At 42.4% G+C, this 26,444-nt stretch overlaps 1 protein-coding gene across 1 annotated transcript in view; it reads left to right on the top strand.

Annotated features, from left to right (window-relative positions):
• Nucleotides 1–26,444, top strand: part of ECE2 (endothelin converting enzyme 2) — a 133,536-nt gene that overhangs the window by 67,985 nt on the left and 39,107 nt on the right. Inside the window, exons 6-12 of the mRNA XM_068281317.1 lie at nucleotides 3,576–3,722; nucleotides 5,409–5,474; nucleotides 8,210–8,398; nucleotides 13,240–13,382; nucleotides 16,637–16,751; nucleotides 19,877–19,987; nucleotides 21,945–22,043. Of these exons, the coding sequence (XP_068137418.1) occupies nucleotides 3,576–3,722; nucleotides 5,409–5,474; nucleotides 8,210–8,398; nucleotides 13,240–13,382; nucleotides 16,637–16,751; nucleotides 19,877–19,987; nucleotides 21,945–22,043 (870 nt within the window). The remainder of the gene's footprint in view (nucleotides 1–3,575; nucleotides 3,723–5,408; nucleotides 5,475–8,209; nucleotides 8,399–13,239; nucleotides 13,383–16,636; nucleotides 16,752–19,876; nucleotides 19,988–21,944; nucleotides 22,044–26,444) is intronic.

The following is a 26,444-nucleotide window of genomic DNA, read 5'->3' as shown; positions in this document are numbered from 1 at the left end:
CTCAACCCGAAAAGGCCCCACAAGCTCATCTTTGATGATACCAGCCCAAACCAGTACTCCACCTCCACCTTGCTGGTGTCTGAGTCGGACTGGAGCTCTCTGCCCTTTACCAATCCAGCCACGGGCCCATCCATCTGGCCCATCAAGACTCACTCTCATTTCATCAGTCCATAAAACCTTAGACAAATCAGTCTTGAGATATTTCTTGGCCCAGTCTTGACGTTTCAGCTTGTGTGTCTTGTTCAGTGGTGGTCGTCTTTCAGCCTTTTTTACCTTGGCCATGTCTCTGAGTATTGCACACCTTGTGCTTTTGGGCACCCCAGTGATGTTGCAGCTCTGAAATATGGCCAAACTGGTGGCAAGTGGCATCTTGGCAGCTGCACGCTTGACTATTCTCAGTTCATGGGCAGTTATTTTGCGCCTTGGTTTTTCCACACGCTTCTTGCGACCCTGTTGACTATTTTGAATGAAACGCTTGATTGTTCGATGATCACGCTTCAGAAGCTTTGCAATTTTAAGAGTGCTGCATCCCTCTGCAAGATATCTCGCTATTTTTGACTTTTCTGAGCCTGTCAAGTCCTTCTTTTAACCCATTTTGCCAAAGGAAAGGAAGTTGCCTAATAATTATGCACACCTGATATAGGGTGTTGATGTAATTAGACCACACCCCTTCTCATTACAGAGATGCACATCACCTAATATGCTTAATTGGTAGTAGGCTTTCGAGCCTATACAGCTTGGAGTAAGACAACATGCATAAAGAGGATGACGTGGTCAAAATACTCATTTGCCTAATAATTCTGCACTCCTTGTGTATATATATATATATATATATATGTATATATATATATATATATATATATATATATATATATATATATATATATATATATATATATATATATTTATATTAAATATATTAGAAACTTTCATTAACAATGTAACAAAACAACAAACTAGCACAGAAAAGTGAAAGCTGCTACTGACAAATAGTATTGATCGGATAAAATCTAAACATAATTTTGATTAAAAAAAACCTTTCCAGAAATGTGAAGTTACTTTTTGAATCACAAAGATGCTTCTGTGGTGCTCTCAGCCATAGCTGGGTCCTCTGCAGTTTGCTCCACACCTGGCGAGTTCTCAAGCTGTGACCACCTACACCTATGAGCAGAGCTACCAGATAGCATAATACTGTTATCCGCTATTATTGGCCGCCATACACTCCACCATTGTGTGATGACTCTACACTGTGAATCCACCTCTCCCAATACTAATGAGCTTACCAGATTCAATGCATACTTTGCAGATTAGGTTAGTTATTTTATTTTTTTGCTAGAGCAAATAGCTCTCACAGAAAAATCTGTGTTTATTAATATACCGTACTAAGTGGGCAGGAAAGTTGGGTTTTTCATTTTCATTTTTCCTCTTAAAAGTGGCAATTATTTGATTCTTACTGTTGTTTATTTACAATACAAAACATAACATACTGCTACATCACACTGACAAATGCTATATTTTAACATTTCCATAACTTCAAAAAGCTTGTATATTATTTATAAGAGCACTGTGTGTTTTTGAGCAATACAGTAGTGACAATGATATCACCATCCATATGGGAGATTTTGCTTGTAATTTAAATTAATTCTTAAAGGAAAACTGTAACTAGATGGAAATGGAGACTGCCATATTTATTTCCTTTTAAGCAATACCAGTTGCCTGGCAGTCCTGCTGATCCTTTGCCTCTAATACATTTAGCCATAGACCCTGAACAAGCAAGCAGCAGACCAGGTGTTTCTGGCATTATTGTCAGATCTGACAAGACAAGCTTACATGCTTCTATCTGGTGTGAGTCAGACACTACTGCATCCAAACAGATCAGCAGGGCTGCCAAGCAACTGGTATTATTTAACAAGAAATAAATATGGCAGCCTCCATATTCTTCTCACTTCAGTTGCCCTTTAATGTTGGAATTTTGCATATATAATGTAGTTGTGACTGCTGTCAATTGGGTCAATTGAGCAAACTTTTTGGGAATCCTAAGGAATTTTTTAGCTACTTTCACCCTTTGCTTGTGGAAATGGGAGCTCTTTGGGCAAACCTTCTTGCCCAGAGGGTTGACTGGTAATTCGAGTGAGGGTTTATAGAGCTATTTGTTTGCCTCTAAAACTGGTGGTTAGGATATGTACAGGGGTCTCCTGAGATTCATTCATATTGGTCCAAAGTGTGTAAAAGTAGTTATAAAGAGACGGGTTGAGGTATTTTATTTCTATAAGTCTTCAGGGTCCTTCTCCAGGATCCTCTATTTTTAGCTTTCATTACAGCTTGGCTATTTTTGCTCATATAAATCTATGTGTGTTGATTGCAGTCTGGCTTTTTTTCTTCTTGATAGAAGGCCTCTTCTCATGTTGTTTGCAGTTTTCTGCCTTGCTACAAAATCCCTTGTAAGAGGTTTGTCCTGTTATTGTTCCTGAAACTGGCTTCACCTCTGTTTATAGCCTTGGCCAGGGCTTGTGTCACAGTCGTGACACAGCTGGTCACGTGACGTCAACCATTGTAGAAAGCTCAAATAAGCTTCTTGGAGTTAAAGCTGAGTCACATTGATCTCCCTGGCTGGGACTATAAATAAAGGCAGAGCAGGAAGCAGGAAGTACGCTTTTCAATCCACAGCACATATCAAGTGGTGCTTAGTAGGAATGGTCAATGAGATGCAAAGATTCCGAGCTGATGTAGATTTATGTAAATTTTTTAAAGCAAACATATGCAGCTTTAAAATAGACCAATCAAATCCTAACATGGTTTTATTTGATTAGTTATATGAAGATGTACTGTGAGCTTCACAATGTTTTTCTGACTTAACGTGAAACTCCAGACTAAAAATCTACTCCGCATCACTGAAAAGGCTTGGTGTTTCTTTAACAGTTTCACAGCATCAGAACTTTGTTTTTCTTACCCAAACCTCATTTTTAACTGCACAGAAGAAATCTGCCCGGGCATCTTTCCTCTGATGGCTGTGCAAAGCATGATGGGATTTCTGATGTTGCTGTTCTCATTCTGCTGTTTTGGTGCAAAACATTTTTTTTTAATTTTGAATTTGAGATTTGAAGCCTAGCGTGCGCAGCTGGGAGGAGTTATCAGGACACAGGCAAGTTGGAACTGTGTCTCATGCTCCCTGTCACCTCCTTTCAACCAAAAAGATGGCTGCCCCATGAAATCACAAACATGTGCCTGTTCTTTTAAAACAGGGTGGGTAAGAGTTTATATTACCAATCTATTTTAATTAACATAACTAATGTAACTTAATGACAGTATATTTGTTTAGGATGAAGTTCCTCTTTAAGTGTGCAGTAAGCTGCGATACTTACTGGAAATATAGGCACTGGGATTTATTGTCAATAAAAATATAGGTGCTGGGAACCACAGCTTACTGAAGGTTTGCAGAGTCAACCCTATTGTAGCCATTTTATTGTATACATTTTATTCATTTTGCATCCATTTCTTTGCTCTGAGAATTGTAGCGCACGCCTTCTATTGCAGGTAATCACTGTAACAATTATATTTTATTATTCTCGGTTAAGGTTGGTGGATGGAACATCTCAAATACCTGGAGGGGAGATAGCTTCATGACTGTGCTGAAAATTGTCTCTGGGACATACCGGGCCACACCATTTTTTAGCGTCTTTGTAAGCGCGGACTCCAAGAGTTCAAATAGCAACATCATTCAGGTATTTTACATTTCAAACCACACACAAATGTAGCAGTGATATATTTAACCACAGCAGATAACCAAGAAAGACTCCCTCCTGGTATTACGGCACAGGAAGAGAGTAAATGAAGAACCGAACACAGTCACAAGTTCTTTGGAAGGTACAGCTGTTCACATACTTGTAGAGTACATCATCTGGATATTTAGCTGTATAGATGGACTTCAGTTTTTATTATGTAATACACTGGGGTTGTGTAGGAGGAAAGTTCAGTTGCTATCAGCATAAAATGGTATATTAGTTTTGTAAATAAAATTAAAAAGAGAAAATGTGGGAAAAACCAGATGAAAACCATTCACAGGGATGCCCAACTCCAGCCCTCAAGGGCCGAGGTCCTCACACATTTTTGGCACAGCTCTAATTAATTAATGGGATAGAATTGGGAAAGGTGTGGTTCATCAAGTAGAACACAATTATCCATGTCTCAGTCTTTCCTAAACACTGACATGGATATGACCCTCAAGGATGGCAGCTGGACATCTTTGGCTTAGGGCCTTTAATAAAATACATGACATGAATCGGATTTTGTTTTTGGTTCAAAAAGGGACAAAGAAGTACGGATGAATTTTTGACAGCAATAGTGGAATAGTCTGCAAACTCACTGAGTGTTGCAATAAGGTCCAGTTTATTGATGCACTAGGCATAGACAGGTTAAAATTGCACTTTTGCTAACAAATACATTGAATTACCATTAACCCCTTCCAGTCCTATGTAGGACTATGCCTGACATTTGCACTTTCCAGTTCAGCACCAATCACAGTCGACACAAGGCTAGGGGTGCTGTTGCCGGATGAAATCCGGCACAGCATCAGCCTTCTTAGATCAAAGTGTTAGACTAGGTCCAACACTTTGATCACTACCAGCCCTATCCTCCTCCACTGTGCCAAATAATTTAAATATTACCTTGGTGCATTTGGGCTCACCTTTAGGGGTTCTGTTGCCAGGCTGGATAGTGTACTGGTTAAAGGCTCTGCCATTGACATTGGAGACCAGGGTTTGAATCCTGGCTAAGGTCAGTACCTATTCAGTAAGAAGTCCTTGGGCAAGACTTCCTGACACTGCAGGGTAGCCCCTTGAGTACGCTCTTAGTGCTTTGAGTCTAACAAGAGAAAAGCGCTATACAAATGTTAGGAATAGTATTAGGATTATTAGTCTGCCACAGCATCAAGGTATGTGTATCAAAGTGTCAGACTTTGATAACACGCTGTGCCATATAATATTATGCTAGTGAATGTGTAATGGAGGCAGAGCAACAGCATGTGAGCTGGCGCTCATGCTGGGCCACTCTAGTCATCACTCTAGTGTGAGGAGGTAGAGAACCTACTCATCCTGCCCACACTGACCATACACAAGTTTAGGGGCATGTTCACAGAACTGCATTGTAACTGATCATGTTATTCTAATTCGTTGCATGCAAGCTTTGTATTAATGTCTATGGCCAGTCTCCATTGCAGTTCATACACATTTTAACGCATGTGTTATGCAACAGACCACTGTGGACATAGCTTTAAATGTTGAATGTAAAGAGGAACTATTTATCTATAATAACAGTTTAGTAAACACATGAAATAATTTAAATTAATGTAAATGTATACAGACTCAATATTAATCTAATATTACCTTTAAATGCTGCTGCTTCTTTTATAGGTGGATCAGTCAGGACTCTTTCTTCCTTCAAGAGACTATTATCTGAATAAGACAACTAATGGCAAGGTTACTATTACATCTTATTACATCTTGGGCCTTAAAGCTTGTAAAATAAGTCACAGGTGTTGTTACTAATTGACAACAAAAACTGTAGTAGTGGAAGGCTGTTCCAACGTACAGGTATAACTGCACTACTCCATCTTAGGAGGAGCTGCTCAGGTACCCGTTACATGCCCGTTTTTAGGGCCGTGCGGCCCGTGCGGGCGCCCTGGGCGCTGTTGTGAGGGGGGCGTTGTAAAGAAGGGGAGAGCCGGAGCTGCGAGGAGGGCAGCCCGACCTCTCCCTCCCTCTCCCCGGGCCGCCCTCCGTGCTCCCCCCTCAGATGCAGAGTAATTACGCAGCAGGAAGCTCTGTACATAACTACTCACCTTCCTGCATTCCACTCGCAGCTGATCTCCTCTCTGCATACACGCTGATACACACGCTGCTTCCTGTTTAGCCGGAAGCAGCGTGTGTATCAGCATCTATGACGAGAGGAGATCAGCGGCGAGTGGAACGCAGGGAGGTGAGTAGTTATGTACAGAGCCTCCTGCTGCATTATTACTCTGCATCTGAGGGGGGAGCACGGAGGGCGGCCCGGGGAGAGGTGGGGCTGCCCTCCCCGCGGCTCCGGCTCCCCCCTCCATTATGGGGGGTGGACCTACCTAACCTTTACTGGGGAAAGCTGCCTATCTAACCTATACTGGGGGGCACCTACCTAATCTAACCTATACTGGGGGGCACCCACCTAATCTAACCTATACTGGGGGCACCTACCTATCTAACCTATACTGGGGGGGCAGCTACCTATCTAACCTATACTGGGGGGCACCTACCTAATCTAACCTATACTGGGGGACACCTACCTAATCTAACCTATACTGGGGGATACCTACCTAATCTAACCTATACTGGGGGGCACCTACCTAATCTAACCTATACTGGGGGGCACCTACCTATCTAACCTATACTGGGGGGCAGCTACCTATCTAACCTATTGTGGGGGGCACCTACCTATCTAACCTATGCTGGGGGGCAGCTACCTAATCTAACCTATACTGGGGGGCACCTACCTAATCTAACCTATACTGGGGGGCACCTACCTAATCTAACCTATACTGGGGGGCAGCTACCTATCTAGCCTATACTGGGGGGCACCTACCTATCTAACCTATACTGGGGGACACCTACCTAATCTAACCTATACTGGGGGGCAGCTACCTATCTAACCTATTCTGGGGGGCACCTACCTATCTAACCTATACTGGGGGGCAGTTACCTAATCTAACCTATACTGGGGGGCACCTACCTAATCTAACCTATACTGGGGGGCAGCTACCTATCTAACCTATACTGGGGAACAGCTACCTATCTAACCTATACTGGGGGGCACCTACCTAATCTAACCTATACTGGGGGGCACCTACCTATCTAACCTATACTGGGGACACCTACCTATCTAACCTATACTGTAGGGCACCTACCTATCAAACCTATACTGGGGGCACTTACTTATCTAACCTGTATTGGGGGCACCTACCTAGCTAGCCTTTACATGTGGCAACTATACTGGCTACCTATATTGCAGGCACCTACCTAACTATCCTATACTGGGGGCATCTACCTATCTAACCTATGCTGGGGGCAACTATTCTGGCTACCTATATTAGAGGCACCCACCTAGCTAACCTGTAGTGGGGCACCTACCTATCTAACTTATATCGGGGGCGCCTGCCTATCTAACCTATACTGGGGCAACTATACTGGCTACCTATACTGGAGGCACCTACCTGGCTAACCTATACCGGGGGCAACTATACTGGCTCACCTATGCCTGGCTACCTATACTGGGGGCCTATACTGGATTACCTATTCTTGGATACCTATACTGGGGGGACCTATACTGAGTGCAACTAGACCTGGCTAACCTATACTGCGGGCACCCATACCTTGCTCCGGGGGGCGCAATTTTTACACCCTCGCCCTGGGTGCATTTTAGCCTAGAAACTGCACTGACCCGGTATACCCATAATTGCACACAAAAAAATGACCCAAGAGCATAGTACAAAAACAATTTACTGTGGGCATGATTTAGTAAAGTGCACCATTAGCCCAATAATTAAACACCCATTAAAATTTCCAGCACAATGAGCATGTTAAATAACCCAATAAGGTGCAGGATGGTAATTGCCTTGCCCAATCGCCCAGCCACAGCCTATGCCAATCTAGTTGGCTCACAAACACTGCACGTATAGATCACAGATCTTATGCCTGGTACATACTGTGAGATTTTCTGGCAGATTTACTGCTAGATCAAATATTTCCAACATGTCCGATCTGATTTCAGGATCCATAGAAGTAAACGGAAAATCGATCGGACATGTTGGAAATAATTGATCAGACAGTAAATCTGCCAGAATATCTCATTGTGTGTACCAGGCATTAGGGCTGGTGCACAGTGTGCAGTTTCCTGTCAGATCGACCGGTCAGTTCGATGATTTCCAACAGGTCCACTCAGCTTCTGGTTGAGAATGGTATTGATTGTTCGATCACTACCTCACAAAATAGATCTCGTTATTGATCGGGGGCTGATCGAACCTGTTGGAAATTATAGATTCTAAGAAAACGTTTGTACTTTGAGTGGGACTTTAATAAAACAGGCTCACATTTGCTGGGTCACCCAGTTTCTCCACTGTTCTTCAGCCTTGGAAGCAAATTAGGACCAAAGTATTCTACTTATCATCCTGTGGTTCTGTTTACAGGTATTAGCTGCATATCAGGAATACATGGTAGACATGGGATTACTGCTTGGTGGTTCCTTAGGCTCTGTTGAGCAGCAGATGGCACAGATTGTGGAGCTGGAGACCCAGCTGGCTAATCTCACAGTACCTCAGGATGAGCGACGGGACGAGGAAAAGATATACAATCGTATGACTATTGCAGATCTACAGGTGAGCAGAGACATCTGAAATAGTATGTCATGAATGTTTCTATCTTTAACCACTTCCCAACTAAGGGGTTTTACCCCCTGACCACCAGAGCAATTTTCACCTTTCAGCGCTCCTTCCATTCATTCGTCTATAATTTTATCATTACTTATCACAATGAAATGAACTATATCTTGTTTTTTTCGCCACCAATTAGGCTTTCTTTAGGTGGGACATTATGCCAAGAATAATTTTATTCTAAATGTGTTTTAATGGGAAACTAGGAAAAAATTTGGGAAAAAAATTATTATTTTTCAGTTTTCGGCCTTTATAGTTTTTAAATAATGCATGCTACTGTAATTAAAACCCATTAAATGTATATGCCTATTTATCCCGGTTATAAAACCGTTTAAATTATGTCCCTATCACAATGTTTGCCGCCAATATTTTAATTGGAAATAAAGGTGCATTTTTTTCAGTTTTGCGTCCATCCCTAATTACAAGCCCATAGTTTATAAAGTAACAGTGTTATACCCTCTTGACATAAATATTTAAAAAGTTCAGTCCCTAAGGTAACTATTTATGTATTTTTTTTAAATTGTAAATTTATTTTTTTTTAATTACAAAAAAAAATTGGGGAGTGTGGGAGGTAAGGAGTTAATTTTTTGTGTAAAACTAGTTTATTTGTGTGTAAAAAATGCTTAGGGTGTAGTTCTACTATTTGGCCACAAGATGGCAACAGTAACTTTTTGTTTCATGCGACCTGCAAGCGTCCTTCCGGACACTTGCAGGAAGTAGAAAGAGGTTGGGAGTTTGTTATTGCTCACAATGATCGCGCTGCTCAGCCGAGCGGCAGCGGATCATTGTGGGGCTTAGATCAACGAACGGGATCTCTGGGCGAGCGGGCGGCGGCGTGTTTACTAGCGGCGGGCGGCGTGTTTACGAGCGGGAGCGCGGGCAGCGGCGGGAGTGCGCAAAGTACGGATTACTCCGTCCCTGGGGGTTAAAGGATGGAAAAAGGGACGGAGAAATCCATACGGGCGGGGGTAAAGTGGTTAAGACTAAAAAAAAAAATCAGTGTATACAAATTAATAAGTAGGTGATAAATAAGCTATTGAAAAAGACCCTATAGGCATTCAGTTACACACTGTAGATATTGATCTATAGAATATGACTACATGCCTCAGCAATCCATGTACTATTTAAAACATATTACAGAAGTTAAAATAACACATCTATTATTATTGATTTATATATAACAAATATCTATATTTTATGGTGCTGTACAAATAATGGTGAGAATTTTACAAACAAGTTACATGGACAAACAAATGCAATATGGATCAAAATATAGTAATATACAGTGCTGCCCATAATTATTCATAACCCTGACAAATTTTGAGTTACTTTTATTCAACCAGCAAGTCATTTTTTTACGAGAAATGACATAAGTGTCTCCCAAAAGATAATAAGACGATGTACAAGAGGCATTATTGTGGAAGAAAACACTTCTCAGCTTTTATTTACATTTGAGCAAAAAGTGTCCAGTCCAAAATGATTCATAGCCTTCTCAATAATCAATAGAAAAGCCTTTTTTAGCTATTACAGCAATCAAATGATTCCTATAACTGCAGACCAGCTTTTTGCATGTCTCCACGGGTATTTTTTCCCATTCTTTTTTAGCAATGAGTTCCACATTATTCAGTTTGGAAGGTCTTCTTGCCATCACTCTGATCTTTAGCTCCCTCCACAGATTCTCAATTGGATTCAATTCAGGACTCTGGCTGGGCCACTCCAAAACGTTAATGTTGTTGTCTACTAACTATTTCTTCACCACTTTTGATGTGTGTTTTGGGTCATTGTCACGCTGAAATGTCCACTGGTGGCCAAGGCCAAGTTTCTCTGCAGACTGCCTGATGTTGTCGTTGAGAATCCTTATTTGTTACTCTTTTTTCATGGTGCCGTGTACTGTGATTATGTTCCCTGGTCCATTGGCTGAAACCCCCCCCCCCCCCCCCCAAAGCATTAGGTTCCTACCACCATGTTTGAGGCCAGAAACACACTAGGAGCGATTTCTATTCACTAGTGATTTGAAAAAGTTCTTCCTAATGCAATGCTAGGGGGGATTTGTATAAAACCACATCGCTCAAGTGGGAACACATCCATAGCATTACATTAGCAAGAGTTTTCAAATCGCAAAGCGCTCAGAAAATTGCTGCTAGTGGGTTTCTGGCCTGACAGTGGGGATGGTGTTCTTTGGGTTGAAGGCTTCTTCTTTTTTACGCCAAATGAAGGAAACAATTCAATTTTTGTTTCACAGAAGAAAAGAAGTCTTCTTCTTTGTCCAGATGAGCATTTGCAAAGGCCAAGCGAGCTTTTGTGTGCCTTATCTGGAGAATTGTCATCCTACTTGTTCTGCATCAGTAGAACCCAGGAGTGTGCAGTGTCCGTTGGATTGTCTGCCTTGAGACATTGCCACCAGAGCCCAGATTCACCAGGGAGGCCTTGGTGGTGATCCTTGGATTCTTTATCACCTCTCTCACTATCCTCCCGGCCAACACAGGTGTCACTTTTGGCTTCCAACCACGTCCTCTGAGATTTTTACAGTGCAGAACATCTTGCATTTTTACTTTGCACTGTAGGCACTGGAACTTGAAAACATTTAGAAATTACATTGTAGCCCTTTCCTGGCTTGTGAGCAGCCACAATACGCAGACACAAGTCCTCCCTGAGCTCATTTGTCTTAGCCATGACTGTCAACAAACCAATTGCAGAGAGCTGTTGTTTTTCACCTGTTGAATTGATTAAAACAGTTGTTCCCAATTAATCAGGGTAATTAGGATGCTTAAGAACAGCTTGGACTATTTGGAATGGTATAGAACTTTGGATTTTCCCATAGACTGTGACATTTTGTGAATGGTATGAATAATTTTGGACTGGACACTTTTTGCTCAAATTTAAATAAAAACTGAGAAATGTTTTTTTCCACAATAATGTTTCTTGTACATTGTCAATTTCCCGTCGAAAAATGACTTGCTGGTTGAATAAAAGTAACTTTAAGTCAAAATTTGCCAGGGGTATGTATAATTAATGGCAGCACTGTAGCACCTCCTGTACTAAGTACACATAAATGGTTTAGTGAACAACCAAGTTACAGAAAAGTTTTGTGTACATGCTAGATGGTTCTCGAGCAACATGGCTGGTCGGGACCTCCTCAGCTGAGAGCACGTGTACAGTGGCTCCTGATCTCCCTTGATGCAACTGTGAGAGATTTGGCCTGGTGGATCATCTCAGCTGAGTACAGACCTAGTGCATTGTTCTCCCACTCACACCGCTCACTCCGTTCCTCTGTCGTTCCAGTACAGAATTGTGTGTGTGTACACGCCTTAAGCAAGAGGGTCCGATCCATGTTGAAATCCAATCTAAAGTAATAAGGGTGTGGAAACAAAACCAATATTGGGGGGAAATCTGGCTATCTATACTGAGGAGGGGTCACCTGGCTACGTATACTGAAAGAAAGGAGGCATATGGCTATCTATACCAAGGGGTATCATCTGGGTACTCATACTGGGGGGGCATTTAGCTACCTTTACTGGAGGTGGACTTCTGGTTACTTACACTGGCCAGTCATCTGTCTACCTATACTGGGCATGAGGGGGAGATATCTGGCTACCTATGCTGAAGGGGGAACATTTAGCTACCGATACTGGGGAATCAGCTAACTACCTATACTGGGATTAGGGGTCATCTGGCTACCTACACTGGGGTCCTCATTTGCTCTCCTATTGACAGAGACGAGCATAGCAGACATGCTTTGCAGCCTATCCAGACTATACTTCTCGCAGCTTCTTGCTCTCTACTGTCTACATGATATACAGTATAAGTAAGCAGATGGTAGGGAACAGGTTGCCAAATTAAAGGAAAGTCAGGGCTTGGGAGACATGGCACTGGAGATGATAAGAATGTGGCATGTCTGCTGCACTAGTGTGTCTTGTAGGAGAAGGAGGACCACAGCAAGATTTTTTTTTGGGGGGGGAGGAGGGGGTCAGATGTGGATACACACATCTTATGGACAGGAAGGGAATAAAAGCCACCTTGCACTCCTATATAGGGGAGGGTAACACAAAGCAAAGCAACCCTAGTGATGCATCTGTTTATACATAGCTTGGTTACAAGTAGTGGTAGTCCAGTAACCAGCTAAAGCAACATTTTCAATAGTCATATTTTTAAATACTACATGAATTACTGCTCCTCTGGTAAGTAGCCCTATGAAGTTTGTATTGATAGTGAATATAGTGTACATCAGAGATGAGGCCTTACATTATTGCTTATTTTATTCCTTCCTGTCTTCCCTTATTTCTGTACTGTAAAAGATAAGAGCTAAGTATTTCCCTAGACATGGCATTTGTGTCTTTAGAGTTCAGGCAATCCTACTTGTAGCAGACACAGCTATAAACATTACAGACCTCTATCAGCTGAAGCAGCACCAGTGATACTGGCAAGGAACATATATATTGGACAAATGCCATCTAATGCAGGAATGTTCATTCATTGGCTGGAGCTACCATCTGTAGACATATGACATCTCTAGATAGCTGACCCAAAAAATAAACCCAGCACACCAAGCTTGTCGCATATATAGGTCAGTCATCAGCATTTGAAGAGATCACTAACAGGAAGAAAAGAACCAATGCAAAAAGATGAACGATATTATATGGTTCCCTAAACTAAACTTTCACATCGATGAGTACTTTCAATAAAACATTTTCAGGAAATATATAATTAGAGGAGCAGATTAATATTCTGCACTGTAGGTTACCTGGATTCTGTACACAATTTTATTTGTATATTTATTTATTTGACAGATCCTTGCCCCTGTATTTGATTGGTTGGATTATTTGAACTTTGCCCTCTCACCTTTGGAGATAAATGACACGGAGCCTGTTGTGGTTTATGGCAAGGAGTATCTGCAGCAAGTGTCAGAACTTGTGAACAACACAGACCCAGTGTAAGACTTTTTTGTGTAATCATTCCAATAATAGCTTCTGTTAAACCATCTCCCCTGGATTCATACACACTTCCTCTTTGCTATCCTGACTTAGCGCTGATACACAAAATGCAATATTCAACACTGATGTGATCCTAATGGTTTGATTGTCTGTTGATCGAGAGTGAATTCTTCTGCTGACCAGTTGGAAACAGCCAAAACTCTTTTTTACTAATAATTTACCGGTCAGATGTGTGGGTAAATATCTATTGGTTCTGCACAGACTCCAGCATTTGTTTGTGCAGGACCAAACCTTGTGAAAGTGGGTGTGAGTTGGACATTGGCCAGATGTGACGGCAGCTGGTCACATGGGTGGCATTCTCTTATTCACGTAGATAGAACACTGTTGTGGATGCTGCTGTGGCTAGTCAAATGGATTGAAAGTGGCTGAAGCTCTTCTTTTGGGCAGGATGCAGCTGGTGAGTGAAAGATTGCCTGCAGATCCCCTTGTGTGTATTATGCCTAAGCAGTCTGCCCACTTTAGACCTTTCTGTACAATTTCCCTTCTGCGGCTTCTTCAACCTATTTTCATAGTTGCATAGCTAGTTGGTTTGAAAAAAGACATCCGTTGAGTTCAACCAAAAAGTGTGGTACAACATTAGCCTGCACCCTCATATATCTCAGTTGCTCCAGAGAAAGGGGAAAACAGGAAAAATTCCTTTCCAACTACTAATGGCAATCAGATAAAATCCCTGGATGAACATCGCCTGAATTACCTAATAATTATAGCCATACATGTCCTTTAACCTCCTTGGCAGTAATCCCGAGCTAGGGTCAGTGGTAATCCCGCTCTGATCTCGGGGTAACCGCCGGAGGCTGTATGCAGAGCAATGCACTCAGCAGGCATTTCAACATACCTCCCAGGGGATCCCGACGTCAGGCGCCATTCTTCTTCCACTCCTCCGAGGCGCTGCTTCCCCCTGGTGAGATCACCGGCTGTCTTCATGACGAGAGCCGGCAATCTCACATTAGGGTTGCAACGCCACACGGAGGATGGAGGGAAAACTGCAGTGCTTGAGCCAGGGAGGTGAGTGATTGCTGGAACTGCTGCAGATCTACCTGGCAGCATGATTTTTTTCCAAGTTTTAGGGTCTGGAAGGGTGCAAAAAAATTGCACCGCTTTTAGACCCTAAAATCCGGAAAGAATCATAACGTCACGGGGGTTAAAGATGTTGAGCAGAAAGAAATCTAGGGCGGGCACCAGTATTACTTTGCCATAAAGCTGTTTATTTCCAGCAGATGGTATAAACAGAGGAGGCCCCTGATGCAGAGTGCTCCCCCCTACCTGACAGCTGTTTCATGAGGGCTTCAAATCGTCAGAGGTCGGAGGTCTCTTGGAGGGTGCAGGGTGGATGTCCTTTAAAGATGAACTGTAGTGAAAATAACGTAAAAAATGAGCGATTTTATTCATTATAATATTAATTTAAGAATTATTTAGACAGTCTTTGCCCATTGTAAAATCTTCCCTCTCCATTATTTACATTCTGAAATTTATCGCATCTTTAGTTCTGCCAGGTGACCTGTACGGAATGTTCATTACTGAGAGTTCTATGCACAGAGGGAGAAATTGCTTGCTTGGCAGCTGGAAAAAGACATTATTTCCCACAATGCAACAAGGGTCACAGGCAGCAAACTGTTAGAACCAAGGTCATGACATCACACTGTGGGAGGGGTTTCATCACAATATCAACCATACAGACCCCCCCCCCCCCCCCCCCCCCGATGATCTATTTGTTTGTCTTTGTCTATGTTTTGTTTCCAAAGGGTATGTATTTACTACAATATTTAACTGTGCCTAAGATAAAAAAAATTGTGAAAATGAAATTAAAATTTTCAGTGCAGATAGGCTAAAACATCTTTAGCACAATGTACAAATATGGATTAAACTCTTTATTCTTATTTTTTTGAAGTCTCACATGAAAGAAATGAATCCCAATCTCGGCTACATGTTGGGATCTCAAGCAGGGCTTAAAGGGAACCTGAAGATACCTAAAAAAAAAAGTTTCACTTACCTCGTGCTTCTGCCAGCCCCCTGCAGCTGTCCTGTGCCCGCGCCATCATGGAATAATCCTCCGATCACCACAGCTGCTCACCTTTTTCGCTGACCACTGCGCCATGGCTGCGCATTTCCTCCCCTCGTTGGAAGTGTCCTGCACAGGTGCAGTACGAGAAAATCTCTTGAAAATGACGCAATGGCGCAGTGGACAGCGACTAGTGAAAGAGAAAGTGAGTCCCGGGGGAGGGGGGATACACACTGTAGGATCGTTCCAGGTATGCGTGGGCACAGGACGGCTGCAGGGGGCTAACAGAAGCCCCAGGTAAGTTAAACTTTTTTTTTACTTTTTTACTTCCTGCTTTCATGGAAGCAGCTATATTGTTAACATCCTATGTTTATCAGTTAGCTGCTCTGCTGTGGCTGCCAGCTGACTCAGCTGAGATCAAATTACAATTTGAGATTAGTCACAAATGAGGGGGGATTAGACAGGTTAAACTCTAAATACATATAATGTGCATTTCTCTATGCTTTCCATCTGTCCTGTGCAAGAGTTCAGGTCCACTTTAATTACAAAGCCATTTGTTGTAGAAGATATTGATTATTTTCCAGATCTGCCTCAAATTGTACAGTGCATGCCTATTTGCTTAACTTTCTGTCAATATATTTTTATGTTTTCTAGGCCTCATTTCCACTAGTGTGCTTCTGTCCGCTTTTCAGCAACATGTATCAATCTGTAACATTGATATGCTGATAAAAAGCTGACGCTGCGCTGCTGATCCCATTCCTTACAGTGAATGGGTCAGCTCTGCGCTTGCAGGCAGAAAGCATGCAGCAGTACGCAAGCGCATCATAGCACATCGTACTGCTGCGCAGCGCATATGATGTGAACGGCAGAAGGGCTGTCTATGCCCTTCTGCCATTCTTGCCTGACGCACATCATACGTGCTTCCAAATGCACACGGAAGCACGTATGATGTGAACGAGTCCTTACAGTAGGTGGCTGTTGTGCTTGCATAATATCAAGGGAGGTGGGAAGGGGACTGTGTAGTTGTACAACTTCCGTTTTGAATCGCCTTTTTAGTTGATCACTCATTAAAAATATGACGTTATAAATCAGGATGATACTATTTATTAAAAAATATGTAACTCTTGCTGCTTTCTTTGTTTTCATCTTCCAGCACATGAATACGTAATTAATCTCTCCCTCTCAACTCTTTAGTATCTTAAACAATTACTTGATTTGGAATCTGGTCCAGAAGATGTCTCCCAGTCTGGATTCACGTTTTGAGAAAGCTCAGGATAAACTGCTGGAGTCATTATATGGAGCAAAAAAGGTGCATTTCTAAAAGGATGTATCATTATTCTGTCATGGCATGACTTAGGGGTTGATTCAGCGCAATATAAATGTTCTGTGTCTTGTATATCTAGGAACTTACTTTTTTAATCCCTTTGCTATGATTATCAATAATAATTTGGCCTCAACCTTTAGCACCTGCAGTGAGGAGCATAGCTTTCTTTGTGAGTATAGATAATACTTTTCAGATAAAATCTTTGCTAACATTTAACCTTTACAACACCCAACTTTATTTTTAATGGAATGCAGCGGAGATGCTTAATATACCGTATGTATAATTACAGTTAAACATTTGCTTACAGTGTCCAGATGATTTAATAATCAGAAAGAAGTGGTTCTGTGAAAGTGATTTCTAGCATCTTGAATTACCTTTTTAATTTTTGTATAGTATACTGATTTCAGTATACATAAATATTATTTAGAATATCATCACATAAGCAGATGATCTAAGTTACAGGAACGCTCCATAAAGTGTCATAGGATTGGGTGTCAAGGTAGCGTAGTGGATGGCACTTTCACCTTGCAGTATAAAGTCCCTGGATCAGGACCACTATCTGCACAGACTTTTCTCTCATATTCCTAAAAACATACAGATAGGTTAAAAAGCCCCCACTAAAAAAAAAGGTAATAGATTGTGAGCTTTTCCTGAGGTTAGTGATATGACTAAATACACTATATAAAAGCATTGTAAAAAAAATGTTCGCATTATTATAATTTATACTTTTCAAAAGTTTTATGTTGTTTTTTTTTCAACTATTGAGTTTATGTAATTTGCAAATGTTTACATTCTGTTCCTATTTACATTTTACACGGTTTAACTATTTTGGAGATAGGGATGTATTATGGAAATCCTTTTCTTAGAATTCAGCACCATTCATTTTGGTGTTGTTGCTCAGCTAAGAGCAGTAGTGAGGGCTGGGCTGAGGCAAAGCCTGGGAGGCACCAGCCTCTGGGCACAGAGCTCAGAGGGGCACGCCTGTGCCTCTACCCACCAAGTGCCCCCCTCCCGGCCATTGTAGAGTATTTCGAGCAGAGAGGTATTACTCACCTCTCTGTGCCACTGGGATTCCTCTTCACCCCTGATGCAGTTTCGGGTCTTTATGAAGGGAGGGAGGACAAACCCAGAGCCAGATATAGTGCAGTATGTAGTGTGTATTGTAATGATTGTTTTCTCAAGAATTTGATTAGAGCAATAATGTGGGTTACTGCAAAGATAACCACTATAATGGCAGGTGGGGAGATTAGACCCAACCCCACTCAGGTTAAGAAGTTGCTTTCTGTAGTAAAGGAAAAACAAGGGGTAACCCTTCCACTGAGGGTGGACATCAATGATCAGGAAACAGAGGCACCAGTAAAGAATAAAATACACTAAAAACAGGTTAAAAGGGAGGTAGTGTTGGACTTACCTTCAGGTAGTCAGATGCTATAGGTCCAATTTCAAAAACAGATTTTATTTTGACATAAAAACTCCAAATGTGATGCGGTTCCCAGGCTAACCTGCGTCCTCAGGCACAGCACTGGAGTATCTGTAATACAAGTTATTAAAGCTTGATGCTTCTGTCAAGGTGCCAAGCTTTTTTTGAAATTGGACCTATAGTGTCTGACTACCTGGAGGTAAGTCCACCACTACCTCCCTTTTAACCTGTTTTAATGTATTTTATTCTTCACTGGCACCTCTGTTTTTCCTGATCTCATCTCTATCACTCCCTCTAGTGGCGATTATTATTATATGAGATGCTGTGAGAGGGCTGAAGAGGGATTCTGGTGGCGCCAACAGGTGAATAACAGCTACTGTACGGGCATGTTCCACTCTCGCAACTTTGCATATGGGGGGGAGGCCACCTAATACTGGAGGCACATCTGGCTACCTATGCTGGTGAAGGGGGCTGCCTCATGCTGGAGGAATAGCTGGCTATCTATACTGGGGAGGGACTATCTATGCTGGGGTGCAACCTAATACTGAAGGAGTATCTACACTGGGGAGTGGGGTTTCCTAATACTGGGGGCATATCTGGCTATCTATACTGAGGAAGGGGGCTACCTGCAGACAGAAGCAGACACAAATGTGTTACTGGGCTCAGGCCTGAAGACGGTCATGGCTCTAAAGAACAGATGACTGTCTTAAGGTCATCTGTTCTAAAAGAAAGTCATTTTTAATGGGGAGGTTAGGGCTAGACATCAGGAATTTGCAGTATCTCTACTCCTTTTTCCACTGAAAAAGCAAAGCCTGGCCATGCTGTCTTCTGTTGTCTCCATCTCTAACAGTCAGATCATGTTTGCATGATTAAGGGCTAATTCACACCAAAAAACGCTAGCGAAAGTGATTTTGGAGTAATTGTATAGCTATTTTTCACAAGCAATTTTTACAGGGCTTTTGCTTTTCTATACTTGTTACTCAACAATCGCAATTTGATTTTAATAAAAATGATTCTGTCTGGCATGAAATAGCCCATGGGATTTGATAGTCCAAGCGCTTTTTTAAAATACTAGAAAGAAATGGCGATCAGAAAAACTCTTTGACAGTGCTCTTAGTGTGAAACAGCCTTAAAGATTTGTACACACATGCAACTTTTCTCGTCCAAACTTGGTCTGTTGGATGATAGTTGGGCGAGGAGAGCTGTGACAAACAACTAGACTAATGGCTAATAACAGGCGGTTAAGCCTGATCCAACAGGCAGATCGACTCAAATGACTGTTGGGCTGATATCATGCATTTGGCCGTGTGTGTACAGGTCCTTTGAACGACTTGTACTTGTTTTGAATGCGGCCATATTGTGCTGTCCCTTGTTCCCCTTGCGTGCGCAGTATGAAAATGTGTTGGTCATTCAGTTGGTTGGTGCGCGGAAAATATAAGTATTGCAGTTGGTTGTGCAGCCAAGCATCTTGTTGGGTTGGTTGCCCGGAAAAGTTGCATGTGTGTATGAGCCTTAACTGATCAGCTTGTAGGACTGCTTACTTTTACAGTGGATATACTCTGTTTTTTGGAGAAAGTAAATTAACATTTTCAGATTGTTCCTAGTAAACAAATAAAGAGGAGCTCACTGCACATCTTCTCAAATGTTTCTCCAGACTAAACTAATGTTTTCTTTTTCCTCTTGATTGTAGTCTTGCACCCCACGCTGGCAGACCTGTTTATCCAATACAGATGACACTCTTGGATTTGCACTGGGATCTTTGTTTGTTAAATCTACATTTGACAAGAACAGTAGAACCATTGTAAGTTCTATGACAGAATAAAATACCTAAAATAACCAGTAAAAGCAAAGCTTCATACACATACTAGATGTTTTTTGGCTGAGACAGCCAGTTGGGACCATCTCTGTTAAGAATATAGTGTGTACACTCCCTGATGCTTCACTGAGAGATCTGGAGTGCATTGTTCTCATTATTATCCCTTCTGCTGGAATGCACTCCATCATACATTGCACTGTTGTTTCCCCTCCCCTTTCAGTTAAGTATTCAAATTGCCTGGCTGACATATTTATCTTTTAGTATCGGTAGTGTCTGAGTCTCACCTGAAACAGGCATGCAGCCACGGGAGTCAGACATGAGTCTGGTCACTTCTGCTTACTCGTTCTGGGTCAACAGTTTAAAAAGTATTGAAGATAGAGGTTCAGCCTGATAGCCAGTCAACTAGCATTTTAAAAGGGTATAAAGCCTGTATAAATCCTTTCCTTCACTAACACATCATGCATGTATTAACCTCCCTGCCGTTCTGATTAATTGCGGCGCACGGCCGCGGGAGGGTTTTTATAGTTATTTTTTTTTTAACATGTAGCTAGCCTAGCGCAAGCTACATGCTTCCCCCTCCCTTCGCTTTCCCACCCACCCCGTCGATCACCACCGGCACAAATACCCAACAGGAAATCCCGTTCTGAACGGGATTTCCTGTCTGGGCTTCCCCCGTCGCCATGGCGATGATCGGAATTATGTCATCGACGTCATTGACGTCAGTGGGAGTCCCGAGTGATTGGCCAGGCTGCGCAAGGGGTCTGCGGGGGGCCTCTTTCGTGGCAGGTAGCGGCGGATCGGCGGCGATCGGAAAAAACACGCAGCTAGCAAAGTGCTAGCTGCGTGTTGGAAAAAAAAATTATGCAAATCTGCCCACCAGGGCCTGAGCAATACACAGCGGCGTTACTGGAAGAGCTGAGCTCATCCGTAATGCCCAGGAGGTTAAGGAATTAAAAAGTATCTACCCCACTGGAGTGAACTGTAAGGCAGCTCAGAACACTGCCCACTGCCTCCCCCAACTTACGTTCTTGTGGAGGGCCTTAAAGCGGAATATAACCCTGCATTTCAACTTTGCTCTAAAACATTATTTACAGCATATTATATGCAACCAGCATTTTTTTTTTTACTAGACCAGCATTGGAAGGGTTACACACAGAGCTTTAAAGTTCGTGGAGAGAACTGCAGACATCCGAAGTTTAGATAGATACATTTAAGCAAAACAAAATGTAACAAGTGAGGAATATTACACACTCTTTGGCTGTCCTCCAACTCCTGCACAGTCAAAGAGAGTGAGTCACATTCCACATTTTGTTTTGCTTAAATGTATCTATCTAAACTTTGGATGTGTCTGCAGTTCTCTCCATGAAATGCAGGGTTATATTCCGCTTGAATGGCCTTGCTTTGCTCTCATCTTGCGTGCACACATGTGATGATGTCATTAGCACTAGGAGCCAGAGTAATCCAGGGGAGAAGACATAAAGCAAAAATCACGTTTATTTTGGTTAGTATGAATCTTTCTCCCTAGGTTTGAGGTATTTGAACTATAAACCTGCCAAAAAAACAGAAAAAAGGACAAGCGTAGATCTGCTTTAACACCTGTATCATTGAGTTTTACTGCATCATTGTGATTGGATTACGGCATGGAGACCAGTTTTCATAGCTCTATGTTCTTGTTTAGTCATCTGTCTCCATTGAGATAAACAAATTATGAGAATGTTTTATGCAATGCCCATAGATTTAAATACAGTACTCAGAATCTTCATGCCATTAATTTGAATTAAGATAGACACTTGGATTAGTATGAAACATCTTGTTGCTAATTCAAGAAGATTGATCAGAAGAATCTGTTGACATCAATAACAGAATCTTTAAAATCATCATCTGCAATGTCTGTAATTCATGTTTAGGGACTGGTAGTAATTTGTACTTTTATTTATTCCAGGCAGAACAGATGATTGCTGAAATCCGAGCGGCATTTGAGTTGACCTTGGGAGGTTTAACATGGATGGATGAGAAGACAAAGAGAGTCGCTAAGGAAAAGGTCTTGTAGCTTTAAGGAACAGCAAATTATTGGGTCTTATTTATCAAAGGTTCTAATGGAGAACTAAGCGCCTGATTCATCAAGCTGCGCTGCTAAATATAGTGTGTGTACAGTCTCCCTGATGCTTCACTGAGAGATCTGGAGTGCATTGTTCTCCAGATCTCTAGATCAGCTTACTGTTGTGTAGTGTACGCTATGCATGCCTTACATAGCAGCGCTTGCTGCCATGTAAGGAGTGTGCCTCCCTTAGTTTAATTAAGAGCGGGTTGGCTCGAGTAAATTATCGCTACCGCTATACTTCACTCACTGCCGCTACTGTATTAATTTACATAACAACATAAATCAATACAGTATCGGCCGCGAGTGAAGTATCGCGGCAGCGATAATGTTAATGTTATGCGCATTGCTAAGGAAGCAATGTGCGTAACTAAGGAAGGCACGCTCCTTACATGGCAGCAAGCGCTGCTATGTAAGGCATGCATAGCGCACACTACACAACATTAAGCTGTGCTGCTTTAGCAGTGCAGCTTGATGAATCAGGCCCCAAATGTTTTGCAAATCAACCAACCAGATTCTCTATTTTCATTTTAAAACCTATGCTAAAACAGTGTGAAGTTATTCAAAGAGACCAAAAATCCCTCTTTATATTAAGCAAAATTTGTCTCATGAATTATCTTGCCTTCTCTGAATTTCACCTTATCTATATAAAATCATTTAAGTACAGTAATCTACAACCAAAAAAAATGGACCAAAGTAGGTATGTAATATTGAAGTAAAGTTAAACAGGAACTTGTTTAGAATGATTTTCATGCTGATTTTCAAAAATGCTAAAAATAAGGAGAGATAAATTTTGTGAATCAATCCATAATGGCTAAATTAGCTCCTTGTAGTGAAGCCAAGGCAAGCCTTGGGTCAAAAAGCTGACACTTATCTAAGAAGAAGGAAGCCTCTGGATCCTCTAGAGCAGTGGTCCTCAAACTAAGGCCTGCGGAGAGGCTTTTTCACTGGCCCCCAATTACAAAATCTATAACTGTATCTTTAAATATCGGTGGCCTGCATATAGAATAGCAGTGCTGGCACCACTGTAGAAGCTAGTAAACAGTCATTCGCTGTCTTCCAATCCAATTCTACATCAGGTGACACTGCTGTCCAACTGGACGGCAGGTTGTCACTTGGGTATGCTTCACTGTCTGGTGCACAAAGGCAATGTTCGGGCGCCGCATGACTGAATGGCTGCTGCTGGGAGTTCTCCTCTGGGCATGATTCGGGGGAATCAATACCTAAATTCAATGTAATGTTTTTCAGCATCATTTTATGTATGTTCCAGCTCCCCAGCAGTCCAAAGTATGTTGAACCGGCCCTTGACCAAAAAAGTTTGGGGACCCCTGCTCTAGAGGCTTACTTTGTCCTCCTCACCCCTGCTGCTGCTCACTGGGACTCTCTGGATGATCCAGGTCGGGCTCCACCTGCAAAGTAGCATGGAGCCGCTTGTACACAAGCATCTCTGGTAACTGCGCAGGTGCAGCCATACTCACACACAGGCACAGTATGTCCATGGTCATGAATGAAGAGGAGCACAGCCCGGATCTAAAATCCAACACGCTCTTGTCAGATTGCTTTGGAGGGTCTGCAAGTGGCGATGGTAGTCTGGAGGAGGGCATGGGAAGCTTCTACAAGATCCAAAGGCTTCCTTCTTAGGTACAAATTTAACGAAGGCAACAGAGAGAGGAAAATTTAACAATAGTAACAAAACATGCCTATAAACACTTTGGCCCATATGCAATTCACTTTTTCACCTGAGTTTTCTCATTGGTGATAATTTTAAACCTGTCAATAAAATGCCCTTTAAGCCACCAGAAAGCAAGAGATTACTCAAAATAATTTTGATAGTACTTTTATACCACTTTTTTGGTACTTTTTTAGTTGAAAAGTGCTGGAAAGTTATTTTAACTCCTTTATGACGAAGTCACACCGATTGTCGTGAACGCGGAGGCTCCCCCAGGACCGTGTTACGCCAATTGGCATCAAGTCCTGGGGGCGTGTTTTGCTGGGGATCATGCGTGCCGACGTGCGCGGATCCCTGCTTGAATGACAGAGCTCCGCTCCATCATCAGTCTCCCAGCGGACTGTTAGACGGCATCTATTTATACTGTACAGCTCTGCGATCTACGGCAGCGCTGTACTGGGGACAGCCGTGTCACTCGGCTGTCCCCTGAGGAGGCACAAGAACAATCGGCTCTCATAAGCTGATGCCTATGACAGCCGATCATGGTGACTGGCTGGCGGGGGGAGGGAGAGAAGAAAAATAATAAACAAGTAAAAAAAAAAAAAAAGAGAAATATATTTGAAAAAAAAATCAACAGCAGCGATCAGGGCTCATCAACAGGAAGCCCTGTGGGGGATGGAATTCATTTGTGTGCATGGATGTGTGGCTCTGCAGCAAGCCATTAAAGTTGCAGAGCCCTAATTAAAAAAAATAATAGCCTGGTCACTAAGAAAGGGGGGGCGGTTAAAGCCTGTGGTCCTTAAGTGGTTAAATCGAAGATGAAAAATTATCTCCTAGGAGAAAACTCAGGTGAAAGAAATAATTGCATATGGCCCTTAGAGTGTTAGTGCACTAATACTTAACTTCTTGTCGACAGCATCACGCCGATGTGCGTGGACGCGGCAGCAGCCCCAGGACCGCCTAACGCGATTGCCATAAGATCCTTGGGGCCTGTTTTGCAGGAGGTCGCGCGCACTAATGCGCGCGCACCTCCGCTTGGTAGGCAGAGTGGAGGTCCACCTTCAGTCTCCCAGCGGCTTGGAGACTGTTAGATGGCGTAACTGCCGTCTATTAGCATAGTACAGTGCTGCAATCTATGGCAGCGCTGTACAGGGGACAACCGTGTGACACAGGAGAGCGATTGGCTCTCATAGGCTGAAGACTATGACAGCCGATTGCCGTGATTGGCTGGCTGGGGGAAGGGATGGTTTTTGTAAAAAAATAGTACAATTTATTAGAAAAATAATTACATAAATATTTGTGAAAAAATAAATAAATAAACATCTGGGGGGCGATCAGACCCCACCAACAGAGAGCTCTGTTGGTGGGGAGAAAAGGGGGGGGGGATCACTTGTGTACTGTGTTGTGCGGCCCTGCAGCGAGGCCTTAGAGCTGCAGTGGCCCTTTTTAAGAAAAATGGCCTGGTCTTTAGGGGGGTTTCACCACTTCAGCCTACAGTGTTGTTCACCTTATGCATCCGAGCAACTTTCACCTTCCATTCATTCGCCTATAACTTTATCACTACTTATCACAATGAAATGATCTACAGTGGGATGCGAAAGTTTGGGCAACGTTGTTAATCGTCATGATTTTCCTGTATAAATCGTTGGTTGTAACGATAAAAAATGTCAGTTAAATATATCATATAGGAGACACACACAGTGATATTTGAGAAGTGAAATTAAGTTTTTCTATTTACAGAAAGTGTGCAATAATTGTTTAAACAAAATTAGGCAGGTGCATAAATTTGGGCTCCACAAAAAAGAAATGAAATCAATATTTAGTAGATCTTCCTTTCGCAGAAAATACAGCCTATAAACGCTTCCTGTAGGTTCCAATGAAAGTCTGGAGTCTGGTTGAAGGTATTTTGGACCATTCCTCTTTACAAAACATCTCTAGTTCATTCATGCTTCCGAGCATGGACAGCTCTCTATAACTCACACCACAGATTTTCAATTATATTCAGGTCTGGGGACTGAGATGGCCATTCCAGAACATTGTACGTGTTCCTCTGCATGAATGCCTTAGTGGATTTTGAGCAGTGTTTAGGGTCGTTGTCTTGTTGAAAGATCCAGGCCCTAAGCAGCTTCAGCTTTGTTACTGATTCCTGGACATTGGTCTCCAGAATCTGCTCATACTGAGTGGAATCCATGCGCCCCTCAACTGTGGCAAGATTCCCAGTCCCTGCACTGGCCACACAGCTTCACAGCATGATGGAACCACCACCATATTTTACTGTAGGTAGCATGTGTTTTTCTTGAAATGCTGTGTTGTTTTTCCTCCTTGCATAACACTCCTTGTTATGCCCAAGTAACTCAATTTTAGTTTCATCAGTCCACAGCACCTTATTCCAAAGTGAAGCTGGCTTGTCCAAATGTGCTTTAGCATACCTCAAGCGGCTCTGTTGGTGCTGTGGGCGGAGAAAAGTCTTCCTCTGCACCACTCTCGCATACAGTATCTCCTTGTGTAAAGTGTGCCGAATGGTTGAACGATGCACAGTGACTCCATCTGCAGCAAATTGATGTTGTAGGTCTTTGGTGCTGGTCTGCGGGTTGACTCTGACTGTTCTCACCATTCGGTGCTTCTGTTTATCCAAGATTTTGCTTGGTCTGCCACTTCGAGCCTTAACTTGAACT

The sequence above is a fragment of the Hyperolius riggenbachi genome, chromosome 4 (assembly GCF_040937935.1).
Source record: "Hyperolius riggenbachi isolate aHypRig1 chromosome 4, aHypRig1.pri, whole genome shotgun sequence".
In the NCBI taxonomy this organism is placed as follows: Eukaryota; Metazoa; Chordata; class Amphibia; order Anura; family Hyperoliidae; genus Hyperolius; species Hyperolius riggenbachi.
This window is presented reverse-complemented; position numbering and strand designations above follow the sequence as displayed.